We start from the raw sequence: 18144 nt of genomic DNA on the forward strand, positions 1-18144 counted from the left end.
TCAAGGACAGATTCCCAGCGTGTATCAGAGAATTTCTAAGATCTGAGAGCTAACTGTGCAGCTTTCCAGATAGTAGCATTTTTCCCTCTCACATTGGCCACTACCTTGTGGATGGTATGGACTGGAAGGGGGTGTAAACTACACCATTCTCCATTAGAAAATTACAAACTTCCTGAGACATAAACTGGGGGCCTCTGAATGAATTGATGATGGGCAGCTAAATAATGAGAAGAGCTTCTTGAAACTGAAAATTACAGTGAGAACAGACATGTCAGGGCAAAGAAAAGCAAAGGGAAATCTAGAGTATTCATCAACAGCAACAAGGAGATATCTGTTCTATAAGCATGAAGGTTTAGGCCTTATGAAATCTACAGATATTCTGTCAAAAGGTTCCAAAGAGTGGATAAGTTTAGCTGGGGGAGGCCTGTAAAGCCTAGGTTTTAACTCAGAATGAATAGTACATTGTAAACAAATTCTTTTTACATCTTTCAGAGAGTAAGCCAAGTTTTTGGACCTCACAATATGATACAAACGAGTAACACCTGGATGGTAGAAAAAGGCGTGAATCTCATCGAGAGGAGCATGGCTGGCAGCTGAGGCGGCACAAGCTCGAGACAGTGTGTCACAAGGATTATCTTTGTCTGGATGATACTGGATGTCATACTGGTATCCAGATAGCTCTAGACACCAGCGTGATATCTTGTCATTTTTATTCTTAAAAGAGTGATTCATCTTAAACATGAAAGGCACTGCTTGCTATAGTAAGCCTCCTCTCAATGAGAAACAGTCTCCATTTATGTACAACTTTGATAGCGGTCATGGCTTCCCTTTCTATAGTAGGCTGGAGTCTTTCTGATGGAGATAAGGTTTAAGTAAAGAAAGCTATAGGTCTGTTATGTTGGGAGAGAGTGGCAGCCAGGGAAGTACCAGAAGCATCATCTTTACCTGCAGGGGCATCTTCTCATCAAAAGTAGCTAAAGATGCCTTGCAAATTTCCTCCTTTAAGGATTCAAAATAGTGAATGGCTAAACTACCAAGAGGAAACAAGTTTGAATTTAGAAGGAAGGATGTGACTCAAATAGCTAGGAATCCATGCTAAGTAATATGATAGGAAACCCAGCAAGTGCTTGAGAGAGGTAGAGTCAGAAGGGACAGGCAATTCTAGTAACAGTCTAAGGTGCTCGGGATAAGGATGAAGAGATCCACCAGAAATGCAGTATCCAAGATAGCATATCTCCGCTAGGCTGTACTGATATTTACTTTCATTAAGCAAAAGTGCCTTTAAGGTTGTTGCAAGAGATTATATATATATATATATATATATATATATATATATATATATATATATATATATATATATATATATATATATATATATATATTTTTTTTTTTTTTTTTTTTTTTTTTTTTTTATGTAAAAGGGACACTGGCCAAGGGCAACAAAAATCCAATAAAAAAAAAGTCCACTGAGATGCTAGTCCCAGAATAGGGTCCAAAGCGGTAGTCAAAAATTGAAGGATAAGTGTCTTGAAACCTCCCTCTTGAAGGGATTCAAGTCATAGGAAGGTGGAAATACAGAAGCAGGCAGGGAGTTCCAGAGTTTACCAGAGAAAGGGATGAATGATTGAGAATACTGGTTAACTCTTGCATTAGTGTTAATTATCCTTTTGGAAAGCTGGAAATGAATTATTCAAACTGAATGGTATGCAAGTTAAGTGCCATAACCCCCTCATCAGCTTCAAATGCAATGTATATCTTTTCATTTTCCCTGAGGTGGACTTGATAGTAAGCACTTTTTAGATTTAGTTTATTGAAAACTTTGTACTTTGCCAGGGAATGCACTAGATCATTAATAAAAAGGAAGGGGGTAAGCATCCAGCTGGGTGAAGCAGTTAATAATTTGTAAGGAGTCAGCTACCATGTGGTGCTTGTGCTGCTCATCATTAGTTACTAGGACCTGTGCCCTCCTACATGACTGACTCTGCTCTATCACGCCTTTGCTCAGTAGAGACTGTACTTCTTCCTGAGTGAAATTCTGGTCATATTTAGAAAATCTCCAAATAGGGATTGAGGGTGGCTTATGATCTTCAGTTATGGGTAAAGAGAAGACTTTCATACAAGTCACTCCACACACAGTTAAAGATAAGATGGTCATCATGTATCTGAGTGAAATCTTCCCCTAAAATGATCTTGGGACATAGATAATGGAGTACAGAAAGCTTGACTTTAGAGTAGGAATTATTTAGAATCTCCAAATCAAAAAATGACCCAAAATCTTAAAGACCTGAGAAGAGGCCATAGCAATACTGTCTTGTGAAGGGTAAGTAGTGATAGCCAATTGCTCAACAATATCAGGATGCAGAAAACTGGACATACTACCACTGTCAACAAAAGCATTAATATAGACATTATTCACCCTAACTGGAATAGTAGTATGACGAGGAAGGTTAGTAGCAGCTAGGAAAGTATTTGAAGCTGTAGCAGTAACCTCTTGTCAATGGGTCACTGGTGAGCAGTCAAACATGGTCATGGCTCCACAGCTTGGGCCACCAGTAGCCATAGTGGCCAGCACAGTGGCAGAGGCTGATGGAGTTACATTTGGCAGCTTCCCTTGTAGATCTGCAGACGATGGGGAAGTGGCCCTTCCTCCCACACTTGTAACACATGGTATTCTGGGCTGGAGACCAGAAGTGAGGATGACTGGGTTTACCACAAAAGTAACAAGCAGACTTAGTCATTAACATGGATACCACAGATGCTGCAGTGCTGGGATCCTCCCCAGCTCCCAGTGTCAATATCCATATTCGAAACTCCAGCTTCAAACCAAAGGAAAGCAGCAGTGTTGGCTTGGGAGACATCAGTGGCAGCTGAGAGGTTACTGGAGGGTGCAAGAGTGACATACACTTCCTCTTTGCACTAAGCAGAATCCAGGCTCTGAGCCACCTGCACTGATTTGGGAAGGGTGAGGTTTTCCTTCTCTAGAAGCCTCTGACAAATCATAGGTGAAGAGATGCCGGATATGAAAGCATCATGAGTGTAGGTGTCGGCATTCACAGCTCAGAACTCTCAATCTTTGGATACTAAACTTCAAGGTGTGCAGAAACTGGTCAACTGTGTCATTAGTAATCTGTTTTCTAGTAACAAGTAGATGCCTCGTGAAGATGATGTTAGTAGGCTTCACACAGACAGTCTTGAGCACAGTGATTGCTTCATCATATGTCTCTCAGTTAGATATGTGAAAGAAGACAGACAGTGACACATGGTTCACAAGTAGATTCAGCTTGTCTGGTGCTGGTTCAACACATATGGAATCCAGAAAATTGGTGAAGGTGTGAAACCAGTGATTCCATTCTGCAGGCGTATTGTCCAGGGATCCATTCAAGTAGTTAGTCCATCTTCGACTTGCTTCAATCTCTTGCTAAGTAAATTGCAGTGCAGGATGCAGAAACAGCCTTCATCATCTTAAGACTTTACTTAGCAAGAGACCTGACCACCATGACCCATGGTGGCAGTCTAACACAGTTCCCTTAGAAATCTCCATACATAACCTCAGATCCATGGTTCGAGGCATCGAATCCACAAGCAAGAGACCTGACCACCATGACCCATGGTGGCAGTCTAACACAGTTCCCTTAGAAATCTCCATACATAACCTCAGATCCATGGTTCGAGGCATCGAATCCACACAATACGAAATTATACGAAAACCCCAGCTCGAAGCATTTACGAGACCTGCTTCACCACACACCTTCACTCAAAATTCTAAATTAATATGGTGACTCCTACACCAGCCTTGGAGTCCCCATCTGGAGAGGGGAACACAAATGTCCCTAGGTTGGACTGCACCTCTTGTATCGACCCAAAGTGTCTTGACACCCCCTCAACTTTTCATTAACTTCTGCAACATTTGCTGCCTTAGATTTAATTTTCAATTTGTAAAGCACCATCTCTCCTCTACTAAACCTCATATTCTTTCCCTCACTGAAACACAGGTGTCTGAGGCAACTGATAGTAGCCCCTTTTCTGTTCTCTCCTACTTTCTCTATCCTCACTTTCAATCCAAAGCTGGATGTTGCATCTATGTGCACAATGACTTAACCTGCTCTTGTGCCCACACTCTTGAATCTTCTCAGCTTTCCACCATCTGGCTATGACTAAAGAGTCACTCTCAAACAAAATTTATCTGTGCTGTATACCTCTCACCTAACTCCTTTGACTATAAGAAATTCTTTGACTACTTAACTTCCAAAGTGGAGCAAATTCTGACTCTCTTCCCTTTTGTAGAGATCTCCATTCTTGGAGACTTCAATGTTCACCACCAGCTTTGGCTTTCCTCTCCCTTCAATGACCATCCTGCTGAAATAGCCTTTAACTTTACTATCCTCCATGACCTGGAGCAACTGGAGCAACACCCTACTCACATTCCTGACTGTCTTGGAGATATGCCCAACATTCTTGACCTTTTCCTAACCTTTAATCCTTCTACTTATGCTGTCACCCTATCTTCTCCATTGGGCTCCTCCGATCACAGTTTCATATCTTTATCTTCTATCTCTCCAATCCCTCCTCAGGATCCCCCAAAATGGAGGTGCCTCTGGAATTTTGCCTCTGCTAGTTGGGGGACATGAGGAGGCATTATGCTCATTTTCCTTGGAATGACTAGTGCTTCTGCGTCAGAGACCCGTCTGTGTGTGCTGAGTGCATAACAGAGATGATAGTGTCTGGCATGGAGGTGTACATTCTCACTCTTTCTCTTAACCTAAACCTTCCAAACCTTGGTTTAACAAAGCCTGTTCTCATGCTATACATGATAGAGAGGTGGCCCACAAACAGTACTTGAACCTTCCATCATATGAATCTCATGTGCTTTATATTTCTGCCCAGAATCATGCCATGTCCTCCAACTTGCCAAAAACTCCTTCATTAAAAGAAAGTGTAAAAATCTTTGAAGATCTAACTCCCCTTGTGACTTATGGCACCTAGCCAAAGACATCTCCAATAACTTTGCTTCTTTGCCTTTCCCTCCTTTATTTCAACCAGATGGCACCACCGCCATCTCATCTATTTCTAAAGCTGAACTCTTCGTTCAAACCTTTACTAAAAATTCTACCTTGGATAATTCAAGGCTTGCTCCTCACTCTTCTCCACCCTCTCACTACTTCATGGTATCCATTAAAACCCTTTGCAGTGATGTTTTCCATGCCCTCACTGGCCTAAACCTCAGAAAGGCTTATGGACCTAATGGGGTTCCTCCTACTGTTCTCCGAAATTGTGCCTTCATGCTTGCACCCTGCCTAGTCAAACTCCTTCAACTCGGTCTATCAACACCTGCCTTTCCTTCTTGCTGGAAGTTTGCCTATATTCAGCTGTTCCTAAAATGGGTGACTGTTCTAATCCCTCAAACTGCCATCCTATTACTTTAATTTCCTGCCTATCTAAAGTTTCTGAACTTATCCTCAACAGGAAGAATCTTAAAAACCTATCACTTCACAACCTTCTATCTGATCGCCAGTATGGATTCCATCAAGGCTGCTCTACTGGTGATCTGGTTTTCCTTACTGAATCTTGGTCATCCTCTTTTAGAGATTTTGGTGAAACTTTTGCTGTTGCCTTAGACATATTAAAAGCTTTTGACAGTCTGGCACAAAGCTTTGATTTCCAAATTACCCTCCTACAGCTTCTATCCTTCTCTCTGTAGGTTCATCTCAAGTTTCCTTTCTGACCATTCTATTGCTGCTGCAGCAGACAGTCACTGTTCTCCTACATCTACTAACAGCAGTGTTCCTCAGGGTCCTGTCACCCACTCTCTTCATATTATTTATCAATGATCTTCTAAAGTTTCTAAACCAAATTTATTGTCCTATCCACTCCCACACTGATGATACCACCCTGCAGTTTTCCATGTCTTTTCATAGATGTCAACCCTTCAGGAAGTAAACAGTTCATGCAGGGAAGCTTTTGAATGCCTGACTTCTCTGTAAAATTTTTGATTGGGACAAAGCAAACTTATTATTGTTCAATGCTTCAAAATCTCAATTCCTCCATCTATCAACTTGATACAACCTTCCAGACAACTATCCCCTCTTCTTCAATGACACTTAACTGTCCCCCTCTTCTACACTGAACATCCTCAGTCTGTCCTTTACTTATAAGCTAAACTGGAAACTTCACATCTCATCTCTAGCTAAAATAGCTTCTATGAAGTTAGGCATTCTCAGTCATCTCTACCAGTTTTTCTCACCCATCCAGCTGCTAACTCCGAATAGGGGCCTTATTTGTCCATGTATGGAGTATGCTTCACATAGTGGAATCAAAGGTGGAATCAAAAGCTTTTCATCTTATCAACTCCTCTCCTCTAACTGACTGTCTTCAGCCTCTTTCTCATCTCCACAATGTTGCATCTCTTACTACCTTCTACTGCTATTTTCATGCCAACTGCTCTTCTGATCTTGTTAACTGCATACCTACCTTCCTCCCATGGCCTTGTTGCACAAGACTTTCTTCTTTCTCTCACCCCTATTCTGTTCACCTCTCTAAAGCAAGAGTTAACCAGTATTCTCAAGCATTCATCCCTTTCTCTGGTAAACTCTGGAACTTCCTGCCTGCTTCTGTATTTCCACCTTCCTATGACTTGAACTTTTTCAAGAGGGAGATTTGATTACCACTTTTGACTCTGTTCAGGGACTGGCACCTCAGTTTTGGTGCCTTTGGCTAAAGCCCTTCCTACATAATTAAAAATGTAACTGGGGAAGGGGTAGAATGGAAGGGTAGGAAGGTGGATGGAGGAAGAACAAAAATGAGTAAGGGATGGGAAAAGAAAATACTTATTCCACACTACTTTCCCTCTCTCCCCCCAATTCTTCACTCATCTCTCACCCACCCATTTATATTTGTTCCCTCTACTTTCTCCATATACTTCCATTTGCATCCTTTACCTTTCTTCCACTTTTTTGCCCCATATACTCTTGTTTTTCCCGTTATGAACTCCTTTCCTCTCCCTGTTCCTGTCCTCTTTCATTTCGTCTCAAACCTCCCTCCCTGTCACCTCCACTCCCCTTATCTGCCCAAGATAAAGGGATAAAGATAAAGGCTCTCTTCCCTGAACTCATTCCATAGTATTTAATCTCCATGCTTCCTCACTCTCTCATCCTCTTGCATAATTCCATTTTCATTCTCAGTGAGTCCCATTCTATTTAGGAATCCTTAGGATTGTTCTTACTCACTCACATCTCTTGCTAACTTTCATACTCACTCACATTTGTGTTCTCTTTCATTCAAACTGACTCTTACTCAGTCCCACTCTAGCAATCACTTCCATTCCCACTCTCAATGTCACATTATGAACTTTTATTTATTTTCATAATCTAACTCATGCTTTTTTCCTTCATGCTGACTCACTCATGCTTATTCTCACTTATTCCTTCACATCCACAGACATTCTCACTCTATTAATCCCTTGACTCACTCATGCTTACTTTCCATTCACCTCATTCATGCTTACCCTTACTTTCACTCACTCAAATTTAGCCAGCTTCAACTCACAAGCAACTTTAGTGTTTCTTTAATGCTGAGGTGGAGATGAAGAGGGAGCTTTTTTCGTATCTGAAGATGCGGTTATGAATACTGATGTGGGTCTTTTGTTATTTCAAAACATGAATGCAGATAGTAATATGGATAGTATTTTCATGGATGATGTTCCATGGATGCAGATGTGGAGGTGAGTATCCAATACATCACTAGCATACATTAAGGCATGTGTTAAATGTGTGGCATTTTGTCATCATTAATTGATGGGTTATGCATCCAGTAAATTCATGATGGACTGGCTGATTCAGTTTGATTCACTGATGTATCATTCAGCATGTCCCTGAAGTTATTCGGTATGAGAATTTTGTTTAATATTATCATGTGCAGCAAGGCAGGTGTCAAATGAGTGGTATTTTGTCATATGCAGGAGATAACTTGCCAAAATAAATGAAAATGTCATCTTTCAGTCATAACTATGTCACATATAAATCAAATTAACTTTAAATGATTATCAAATGCATTTTATATGGCTAAAGAAAATTTCTTGATAGCACTTTTCTATGCTCAGGATCTCACAGCTTATCTGTGGCCATCTGTTATCATAAGTAAAAGCTTCAATATGATAAAAAATAAAAATAAAAGTATTTGAACAAGTTTATGACTATAAAAATTACTCATTTTCTAAAACTGTTTAAAAGATAACACACTTTACTTGGTTGTGGAGGGCCAAAATGGCAGCCATCTTTGATTTTGTGTATAAGACAAGGTCATATCTAATACCTACAGATACCAATGTGTCAAAATTAACACTCCAAAACCCTATGAATGTCCATAAGGTAATATGTTTTCATAACAAATCCTAAGCCCTGAGAAGTCTTATTGGCAGCCATTATGAAAACTTCCATTTTTCACTCATGCTATGATTCTAGAAATTGAACCTAGTACAGTTTTGAAGCTAGTAGTACCCATTACTCAAATCACCAGTCAAAATATCTTTCTGAAGAGATTTATATGGGACTAGAGCACAGCCAAGACTAGTATACCATAAATTACTAATTTCCTGGCCAGAAATTAAGGGTTGACTTATACTTGAGATAGACCTAAACTAAAGTTTTACTGTAGAATTTTTATAAATTATCTGTTTTCTGAGGGTTAATACCCTATACTTCATATTTTTTTTAACTAGTTCAAATAACTCATTTCTCTACCATTCAGCATGTTTGTGACAAAAACATTACAAATACATTTGGAACAATATCCTTCTTGTGTTTTGTGAGATTCTAGAATAATGTTTGCAGGAATTTATCTCACCATGTGTGATGTAAGTCTTTATTGAAAATTCAGTAAAACCTCCATAAGTTGGCATTCTGTAACTCAGAATTTCACATAAGTCAGCAAGTCAGAAAATGTTCAATAGAAAAAAAAATGTTAGTTGGCACCATGCTGTTAACCAGCATAGTTAGCAAGACCAAACTTAGCATAACATATGCTGTGGTATTATTGCATTGGTTATGACATGATGCTAAAAATGGCTCATGGTTCTGACTGAAGATTGGGAGGTTTAGCCTTTGCAATGGCACCTCCCTGAAGCAGTCCATTTTACAGTTTCTTTTTGTGGTCTGATGGCTCTCTTGCTTGTCTCAAATATTACTTAATTTTCCCTATACATCTGACTTTTTTTCCAAAAACTGTTGAGTATTTCTTTAATGATTCAATATTACTGTTCCTGAAAAGGGGCTCACCGATTACTTGATCTTCATTTATCATATATGATCTTTGTGATCTATCCAGTTGTCTCCTCTGGTCTTCCTTTCTTTCCTTATTCTTGTTATCAGTCCAATCCTTTTCTCTTGAACTAAGTTGCTGCTGGTAAGCAAAGCCTGTATGCAGAAGCTGAATGATACTTATTGTTGATGGGGAGACCAAGAATGTGGCTTACTCAAGAGCCACTGCTGTGCAGTGGGGATAGCTGCTGCAGCAAGAGTCCAAGAGTGAGTCTTGTGTGATGATACTGCATGATGGGTATGGTTGCTGGGGTGAGAGACTGAGAGTGAGGTGATGGGATGAGACAGTGAGAGTGAGGCTTGTGTGCAGGTGCTGTATGATATGCATGGCTGCAGATGTAAGAGACATCTCACTCTAAGTTTCTCATCCCAGCAGCCATCCCCATCACACAGCACCTGCAAACAAGCCTCACTCTTAGTCTCTTGCCCCAGCAGCCATGCATATCATTTAGCATCTGCATACAAGTTTTTCTTACCAGCAGCAACTTGATTAAAAAGATGGGAATGGACTGAGATAACAAGGGTAAGGGAAGAGATGAAAACCTGAAGAGACAAGTTGATAAGTACAAAAATCATATATGGAAAATGAAGATGGGATTGTTATTTATTTATTTTTTTTAACATTCAATCAACAAGAGAAATACAATATACTTTTTTTTAAGAAAATAGAGGAAAGTGTGAAGAAAATTAAGTGATATTTGAACAAAAAAGAGAGCAGATCAGATTGCAAAAGGAAACCATAAACAAGACTGCATCAGGGAGACGGTGCTGCAAAGGTTAAATCTCTCAACCTTCAGTCATCTGTGAAAGATGAAAGGGGGTGAAACTGAAGATCCTGAACCTGCAGGAGGGATTTCTAAGGGTTTTTAGTAATAATAGTAAGTTAGAATCTTTACAAGATGGCAAAGACTTTCAGAAGTTTTACTGTAGTCTAATTAATTAAATTTCACTTGTAAAGTCCTAAAAAGCAAATAATTTATAAATGGGTGGAGGCCTACACTCAAAACTACATGATCATCCTTCGCATTTAAGACATGACATTTTTACCTATCCTTTCTATTACAAATGCATAGTTACAAACCTCCTACCTTAATTTATTCCTTATCTCTCCCATGGCCTTTGTTGTTACTTCCAATAAGTCACCTTCTCCATCTTGGTTATTTTCATACTTAGGTCCTTCAGCAAGTGTCTTCAAAAACTGAGTGACAGTACTCCTCAGGGAGCGCAAGGTATTCAGGCTAACTGTGAGAACTTCTACACTAGAGCCTTCTGGTGCTGCCATTCTGCTGGGTGCTCTACTAAATTTCTGCAAACAAACAAAAGAACATGAAAAAGGCAACTATGCTAAATTTCAAAACTCTGTAGTTTCAGACTAAATTGATATGAAGAAAAAAATAAAATAAAACAAAAAACAAATAAATAAATAAATAAATAAATAAATAAATAAATAAATGAATAAATAAATAGAAAATATTCTACTCAAGCATTTCAAATATAAAAACTATCATTATGATTATATAAGACAATACAGTCATCCCTTGTAATCCATGGGGATTAGATAACAGCTACCTGTGTATAAGAAAAATCCATGAAAAATTAGTGCCCCTTTAAAAACCCCCCTGAACTCCAAAAAATTTTAGGCAAAGAAAACTGGATGTACAAGGTTACAAACATCTTATTTGTTAATTAACTTTAAAAATAAAGAAAAAAACAATAAACACCATTGTCATAAATTTGTGGTTGGCAGCAATCCGTGTAAAAGTGAAATGGTGGAAACTGAAACTGTGGTTAACAAGGGATGACTGTATATATACAAATTCCCAATGCACTTATATTTAAATATAAAAAGTAATCTTCATACAAAATATATGCACACACACACACACACACACACACACACACACACACACACACACACATATATATATATATATATATATATATATATATATATATATATATATATATATATATATATATATATATATATATATATATATATATATATATATATATATATATATATATACAGTCGTACCTCGGTACTCGACCGCCTCTATACTCGACCAAATCGGTGCTCGACCAAAAAATTCGAGTAGAAAATGCATCGGACCTCGAACAGATTTTCGGTACTCGACTAGCCGAGTCGACCCGAACGCGCTCCTCGGCCCTTCTCGGCCCTTCTCGGCCAGCGGGTAAGCGTCAGTTCGACTCAGACCGCCAGCGGAGTAAGACGTACGCAGTTTGTTCGAGTATTTCTTCCCCAGACTTTCCATTATTTCTTATGGGAAAATTGGTTTCGGTGTTCGAACAAATCGGTGCTCGACCACCACCTCAGAACGGATTATGGTCGAGTACCGAGGTACGTCTGTATATATATATATATATATATATATATATATATATATATATATATATATATATATATATATATATATATATATATATATATATATATATATATATATATATATATATAAACAGTAAAGTGTGTGACAATGCATAGTCATTATAACATACAACTGCAATAACACATTGAAATTAAAAAAAATATTTAATCAAAATAACGACCTAAAACTGGCAAAACAAACTTGCCACTCGTGGGAGCACCGTAATTTTAATAAATATTTAATTGCAATAACAAACCAAAACTGGCAAGACAAACTTACCATTCATGTAAGCACTAGAATATTAATAAAAATCTAATCAGAATAACAAACTAAAACTCACAAGACTAATTCACCAAATGTGTGAGCTGCTGCTCACCTATCTGGTGCCTGTCCCTTTCTCCCTGTTTTCCTTTCTTCTACCTTCTTTTGTCTGGTCTTAAACCTCCCTCCCTTTCACCTCCCCTTCCTTTTATCTGTCAGAGATAAGGGACTAGGGAGTGATACCTCACTCTCTCTCTCTCTCTCTCTCCCATTCATTTGATGTTATTTTTGCTTCATCCTTTCTTACTCTTTCTCACTTTCACATACATAATTTCATGTTCATTCTCAATCAGTCTAATTCTATTTAGCAATCCTTAGGACTGTTCTTAACTTCTTATGTGCATCACATTTACATCCACCTTACCCTACGTAATATATTAATTTCCTTATAAACGTATCCATATCCACCTTATTTACTAAATTATGTACTATTAGTGTATAAGTTTAATTAATATATAGTATATAGCTATAATTCTACTTGAAAAGCTTTGCTTATCAAAAAGGCTAGCCATCCTTTTATCCTAAAAATCCATGTATTTTAAACCTAAGGCTATAATAACGTGTTTAGTGTTTAAAGTGTATTCAGAGAGAGAGAGAGAGAGAGAGAGAGAGAGAGAGAGAGAGAGAGAGAGAGAGAGAGAGAGAGAGAGAGAGAGAGAGAGAGAGAGAGAGGAGAGAGAGAGGAGAGAGAGAGAGAGAGAGAGAGAGAGAGAGAGAGAGAGGGTCTAGTTTATTGGGCTTTACTGTATGTATACATGGCACGCTGACAAAAGGTAAATGTGATCCCTACTTGTCAAAGCAGCATGAAACTTGGGATGGTAAGAATTTAGGACTAGGTGTGAAGCTCAGGAGGGTACTGTATATATATTTGCTGTTATCTCATATGCAGTAGTGCAAAATTTGCACTACTGCAAATAATAATTTAATAATAATAAAAAAATAATTTAAAAAATTCCACAATAAGAAAATCAAAATAATCACATTTAATGTGATTATTTTGATTTTCTTATTGTGGAATTTTTTAAATTATTTTTCTGGTTCCCAGAAACCAATTAATTTTTTCCCATAGGTTCTTCAGTTGCCATAATGCACATTTGCTATAACAAATGCTACATTTGAATGAATCATGTTCATTGTCGCATACCCTACTGAATATTGTTATGAGAGGCATATATGAAGCAAGAAAGAATAAGAAAGAGAGAGAGTGAAGTAGTGAAACAGAGAGAGAGAAAAGGGAAGGAGGAAAGAATAATGATGCCTGAGGCACAATAATTCTTGCCTGCACCCCATAATTTACTGTATGACTGCTCCCCACCACACCACTTTATTCCCCTCAAGAATTTACCCACTTCTCTTTGTTCCCTTTAGTTGTCACTGACATTTAATATAGTAAAAGAGTTGTCCTCTCTGATTTGCTAATTAGTTTTCACCCAGAACCCAAGATACACCCATAATAATCTTTGAAAACAATGTTCTTCTTCAAGCAAGTTTGTGAGTTGTGTAGAGAGTGAGGCAAGGCATGCTGCCCATCTCCTCCCCTTCCCTGTCCTTCCCCCTGCTATTCCCATTCCCTGTCACTACATGAGCATCACCTGAAACCAGGTGCAGAATATGTTCTCATACCTCAGTCAGTGCTTAGACATGTCAGAGAGAGGTGCATGAAAGAGGCAGAGAGAGGCAAGGAGAAACAGGGGGATATCTTTTAGACTTAGAGGGCCATTTTACTGATTATTACTGGAGTCCAGAGGGCAGTAGGACCCTGCCTGCAGAGTTAGGACTAGCTTCTACAGGGGCTTGCCTGTGATTGTTGTGGCTCTGCAATTTGAGGGGATAACTCCTGCATCAATTCCTCAGTGCTTGCTGAGCACTGGAGCTGCAGGAGGAGAGGCATGCAGTTAGCAAGATCAGAAGAGCAGTTAGCATGAAAATAGTGGTAGAAGACAGCTAGAGATGCAACATTGCGGCACTGAGAGAGAGGCTGAAAACAGTCAGTTAGAGGAGAGTTGATGAGACGAAAAGCTTTAGATTCCACCCTATCTAGAAGAGCAGTATGAGTGGAACCCTCCCAGACATGTGAAGCATACTTCATACATGGATGAATAAGGCCCTTGTACAGAATTAGCAGCTGGGGGATGAGAAAAACTGGCAGAGATATCTCAGAATGTCTAACTTCATAAAAGCTATTTTAGCTAGAGATGAGATGTGAAGTTTCCAGCTGAGATTATAAGTAAAGGACAGACCGAGGGTGTTCAGTGTAGAAGAGGGGGACAGTTGTGTTTCATTGAATAAGAGGGGATAGTTGTTTGGAAAGTTGTGTTGAGTTGATGGATGGAGAAATTGAGTTTTTGAAGCATTGAATAATACCAAGTTTGCTCTGCCCCAATCAGAAATTTTAGAAAGACCAGAAGTCAGGCGTTCTGTGGCTTCCCTGCATAAAATGTTTACTTCCTGAAGGGTTGGACGTCTATGGAAAGATGTGGAAAAGTGCAGGGTGGTATCATCAGTGTAGGAGTGGATAGGGCAAGAAGTTTGGTTTAGGTCATTAATGTATAATAAGAAGAGAGTGGGCGAGAGGACAGAACCCTGAGGAACACCACTGTTAATAGATTTAGAAGAAGAGTGACTGTCTACTACAGCAGCAATAGAAAGGTCAGAAAGGACACTTGAGATGAATATAAGAACATAAGAAATAAGGGAAGCTGCAAGAAGCGACCAGGCTTACACGTGGCAGTCCCTGTATGAAATGTACCTACCTATTTCCATCTATTATCCCCATCCATAAACCTGTCTAATCTTCTCTTAAAGCTCTCTAGTGTCCTAGCACTAACAACATGATTACTGAGTCCATTCCACTCATCTACCACTCTATTTGAGAACCAATTTTTTCCTATCTCCTTCCTAAACCTAAATTTTTCAAGCTTGAACCCATTATTTCTTGTTCTACCCTGGTTGCTGATCCTAAGAATTTTGCCTACATCCCCCTTGTTATAACCCTTATACCACCTAAAGACTTCTATCAGGTCCCCTCTTAACCTACGTCTTTCTAAAGAATGCAAATTTAACAACTTCAATCTCAACTCGTAAAGAATACTCCTCATCCCCTGTATCCTTTTAGTCATTCTCCTCTGTACTGATTCTAATAGACCTATATCTTTCCTGTGATGTGGGGACCAGAACTGCACAGCGTAGTCTAGATGATATCTGACCAGCGCCAAGTATAACTTTAATATTACTTCCAGCCTTCTACTTTAAACACTCCTAAAAATTAATCCTAGTACCCTATTTGTCCTGTTTCTGGCCTCTATGCATTGTTTTCCTAGACGGAGTTCTGAGCTAACTATAACTCCTAAATCTTTCTCGTAGCCTGTACCTACCAGAGTTCCGTTGTTTAATGTGTACCTACTGTGTGGGTTTCCTCTACCTAAGCTAAGTACTTTGCATTTACTGATATTAAATTGCATTTGCCATCTATCTGTCCATTCATTCATTCTATCTAAATCTGCCTGCAAGGCGATGGCATCCGATTCTGACTTAATTAATCTACCTATCTTTGTGTTATCCGCAAATTTACTAATATCACTACCAATTCCACTATCCAAGTCATTGATATATATTAGAAATAACAATGGCCCTAATATTGATCCCTGTGGCACCCCACTAATTACATGACCCCACTCAGATTTCGAGCCGTTTATTACAACTCTTTGTCGCCTGTCACTAAGCCATGACCCTATCCAGCCTAACACCTTCCCATCTATCTCGTGTGCCCTAACCTTTCTCAGGAGCCTTTGATGGGGTATATTGTCTAATGCTTTACTAAAGTCCAGATATAAGATATCATAACTATCACCATTATCTACTGCCTCATACACTTTACTGTAAAAACTTAACAAGTTTGTCAGGCAAGACTTCCCCTTCGTGAAGCCATGCTGTGACTGATTTATCAAGTTTGTGACTGATTTATCAAGTTGTGACTGATTTATCAAGTTTAAGTTGTAACTGATTTATCAAGTTACAGAGAGGATAGAAGCCAAAAGAGGGTAGTTTGGAAATCAAAGCTTTGTGCCAGACTCTATCAAAAGATTTTGATATGTCCAAGGCAACAGCAAAAGTTTCACCAAAATCTCTAAAAGAGGATGACCAAGACTCAGTAAGGAAAGCCAGATCACCAGCAGAGTGGCCTTGACAGAACCCATACTGGCGATCAGGTACAAGGTTTTGAAAGTGATAGATGTTTAAGAATCTTCCTATTGAGGATGGATTCAAAAACTTTAGATAGGCAGGAAATTAAAGCAATAGGATTAGAACGGTCACCCTTTTCAGGAACAGGCTGAATGTAGGCAAACTTCCAGCAAGAAGCAAAGATGTTGACAGACAGAGCTGAAAGAGTTTGACTAGGCAAGGTTGCAAGCACGGAGGCACAGTTTTGGAAAACAATAGGAGGGACTCCATCAGGTCCATAAGCCTTCCAAGGATTTAGGCCAGTGATGGGCATGGAAAACATCATTGTGAAGAATTTTAATAGGTAGCATGAAGTAGTCAGAGGATAGAGGAGAGGGAGGAACAAACCCTGAATTGTCGAAGGTAGAGTTTTTAACAAAGGTTTGAGCGAAGAGTTCAGCTTTAGAAATAGATGTGATAGCAGTGGTGCCATCTGGTTGAAATAAAGAAGGGAAAGAAGAGGAAGCAAAGTTATTGGAGATATTTTTGGCTAGGTGCTGTGCAGCAGCAAGCCCTGTGCCTGGTGGCCACCAACAAGGACCAACAGCATCCAGCACCAGTAACCTCACTGGACCACCACTGGAACATGTCAGCACTAGTGGTGTGGCACAAAACTCAGGTGCAGAGGGCCTCCCACCTTGACCTGCTGAGGCTGCTGCCCCACACAGTGCAGAGGTGCACCAGAGCTGCGGCCAGTAGCGATGAGCAAGTGGAGGTGCCTCAATCTTGCTGTAGCCAACACTAGCACACGTACCACAGCCAGGACTTTGCAGCTGTGGAACATGTTCATGGTGGCCATGCCACCAAGTGCAGGACATGTCCACACACCAGGTGAAGTTGGCAGCCCAGAGCTGGCGTAACATGCATCTGTCCCCACTGGCACTTTAATTTTTAGTCTTGTATTACTGTATTTCATTATTCTGTATTATTATTGTAATGTTAATTATGTACGGTGTTATTCCCTGTAAATAATACTATCAGAGGCCTTTTAAATAATTCCATATTCAGCATGGGATTTTTAAGCCTTTTTGTAAACACTTGTTTAAAAAAAAAGAGAGTGAAAGACACACACACACACACACACACACACACACACACACACACACACACACACACACACAGAGAAGAGAGAGAGAGAGAGAGAGAGAGAGAGAGAGAGAGAGAGAGAGAGAGAGAGAGAGAGAGAGAGAGAGAGAGAGAGAGAGAGAGGAGAGAGAGAGAGAGAGAGAGAGAGAGACGAGAGAGAGAGAGACGAGAGAGAGAGAGAGAGAGAGAGAGAGAGAGAGAGAGGACGAGAAGAGAGAGAGAGAGAGAGAGAGAGAGAGAGAGAGAGAGAGAGAGAGAGAGAGAGAGAGAGAGAGAGAGAGAGAGAGAGAGAGAGAGCCCCTTTGTGCCAGAAAAACATGAAAAATAGTGGGAAGCACCACTGACCTCAGAAGAGCTGGACCTGCTGCCAGCCTTGATGCCAACTCACGAGCCTCAGAGTTGCCAAACTGCACTCTGTTCTCTCTCTGACAAGTTCTTTTAAAAAACTCGTCTATACATTCCACCTAGACCCTGAATCTATATTGCAAACAGGGTAATGCAGTGAAGTGCAGTGTAGTGAAGTGGACTAGATCAGTGGGAAGTAACCAGTGAAAACAGTTAGTGGAAGCAAACGACTTGGTGATCTGTAACAGTGAGTGACCTTGAAACGACCCAAGCTGCCCACACATACCTGATCAACCCCCCTCCACTGCCATCCTCCAACACCCATGGCCAACACTCCTCCTGCGCACGGCAAAATTGCATGAGCAGGGCAAAGGGGCTTTCCTGGCGCCACATACTGCTGTGTATGTAGCTACTCCACCAGGAAAAAGCCAGTGACGGAGTGCAGAGAGAGTGGCTGCCCCAATACGGTC

The 18144-nt window shown here is 39.8% G+C and overlaps 1 protein-coding gene across 2 annotated transcripts in view; it reads right to left on the bottom strand.

Annotated features, from left to right (window-relative positions):
• The window catches only part of LOC135099890 (mediator of RNA polymerase II transcription subunit 27-like), a 73000-nt gene that overhangs the window by 45912 nt on the left and 8944 nt on the right, over nt 1–18144 (bottom strand). For both annotated transcript variants that reach the window (XM_064002532.1, XM_064002533.1), the window contains exon 2: nt 10400–10617. In XM_064002532.1, the coding sequence (XP_063858602.1) occupies nt 10400–10617 (218 nt within the window). The remainder of the gene's footprint in view (nt 1–10399; nt 10618–18144) is intronic.

The sequence above is a fragment of the Scylla paramamosain genome, chromosome 4 (genome assembly GCF_035594125.1).
Source record: "Scylla paramamosain isolate STU-SP2022 chromosome 4, ASM3559412v1, whole genome shotgun sequence".
Taxonomy (NCBI): Eukaryota; Metazoa; Arthropoda; class Malacostraca; order Decapoda; family Portunidae; genus Scylla; species Scylla paramamosain.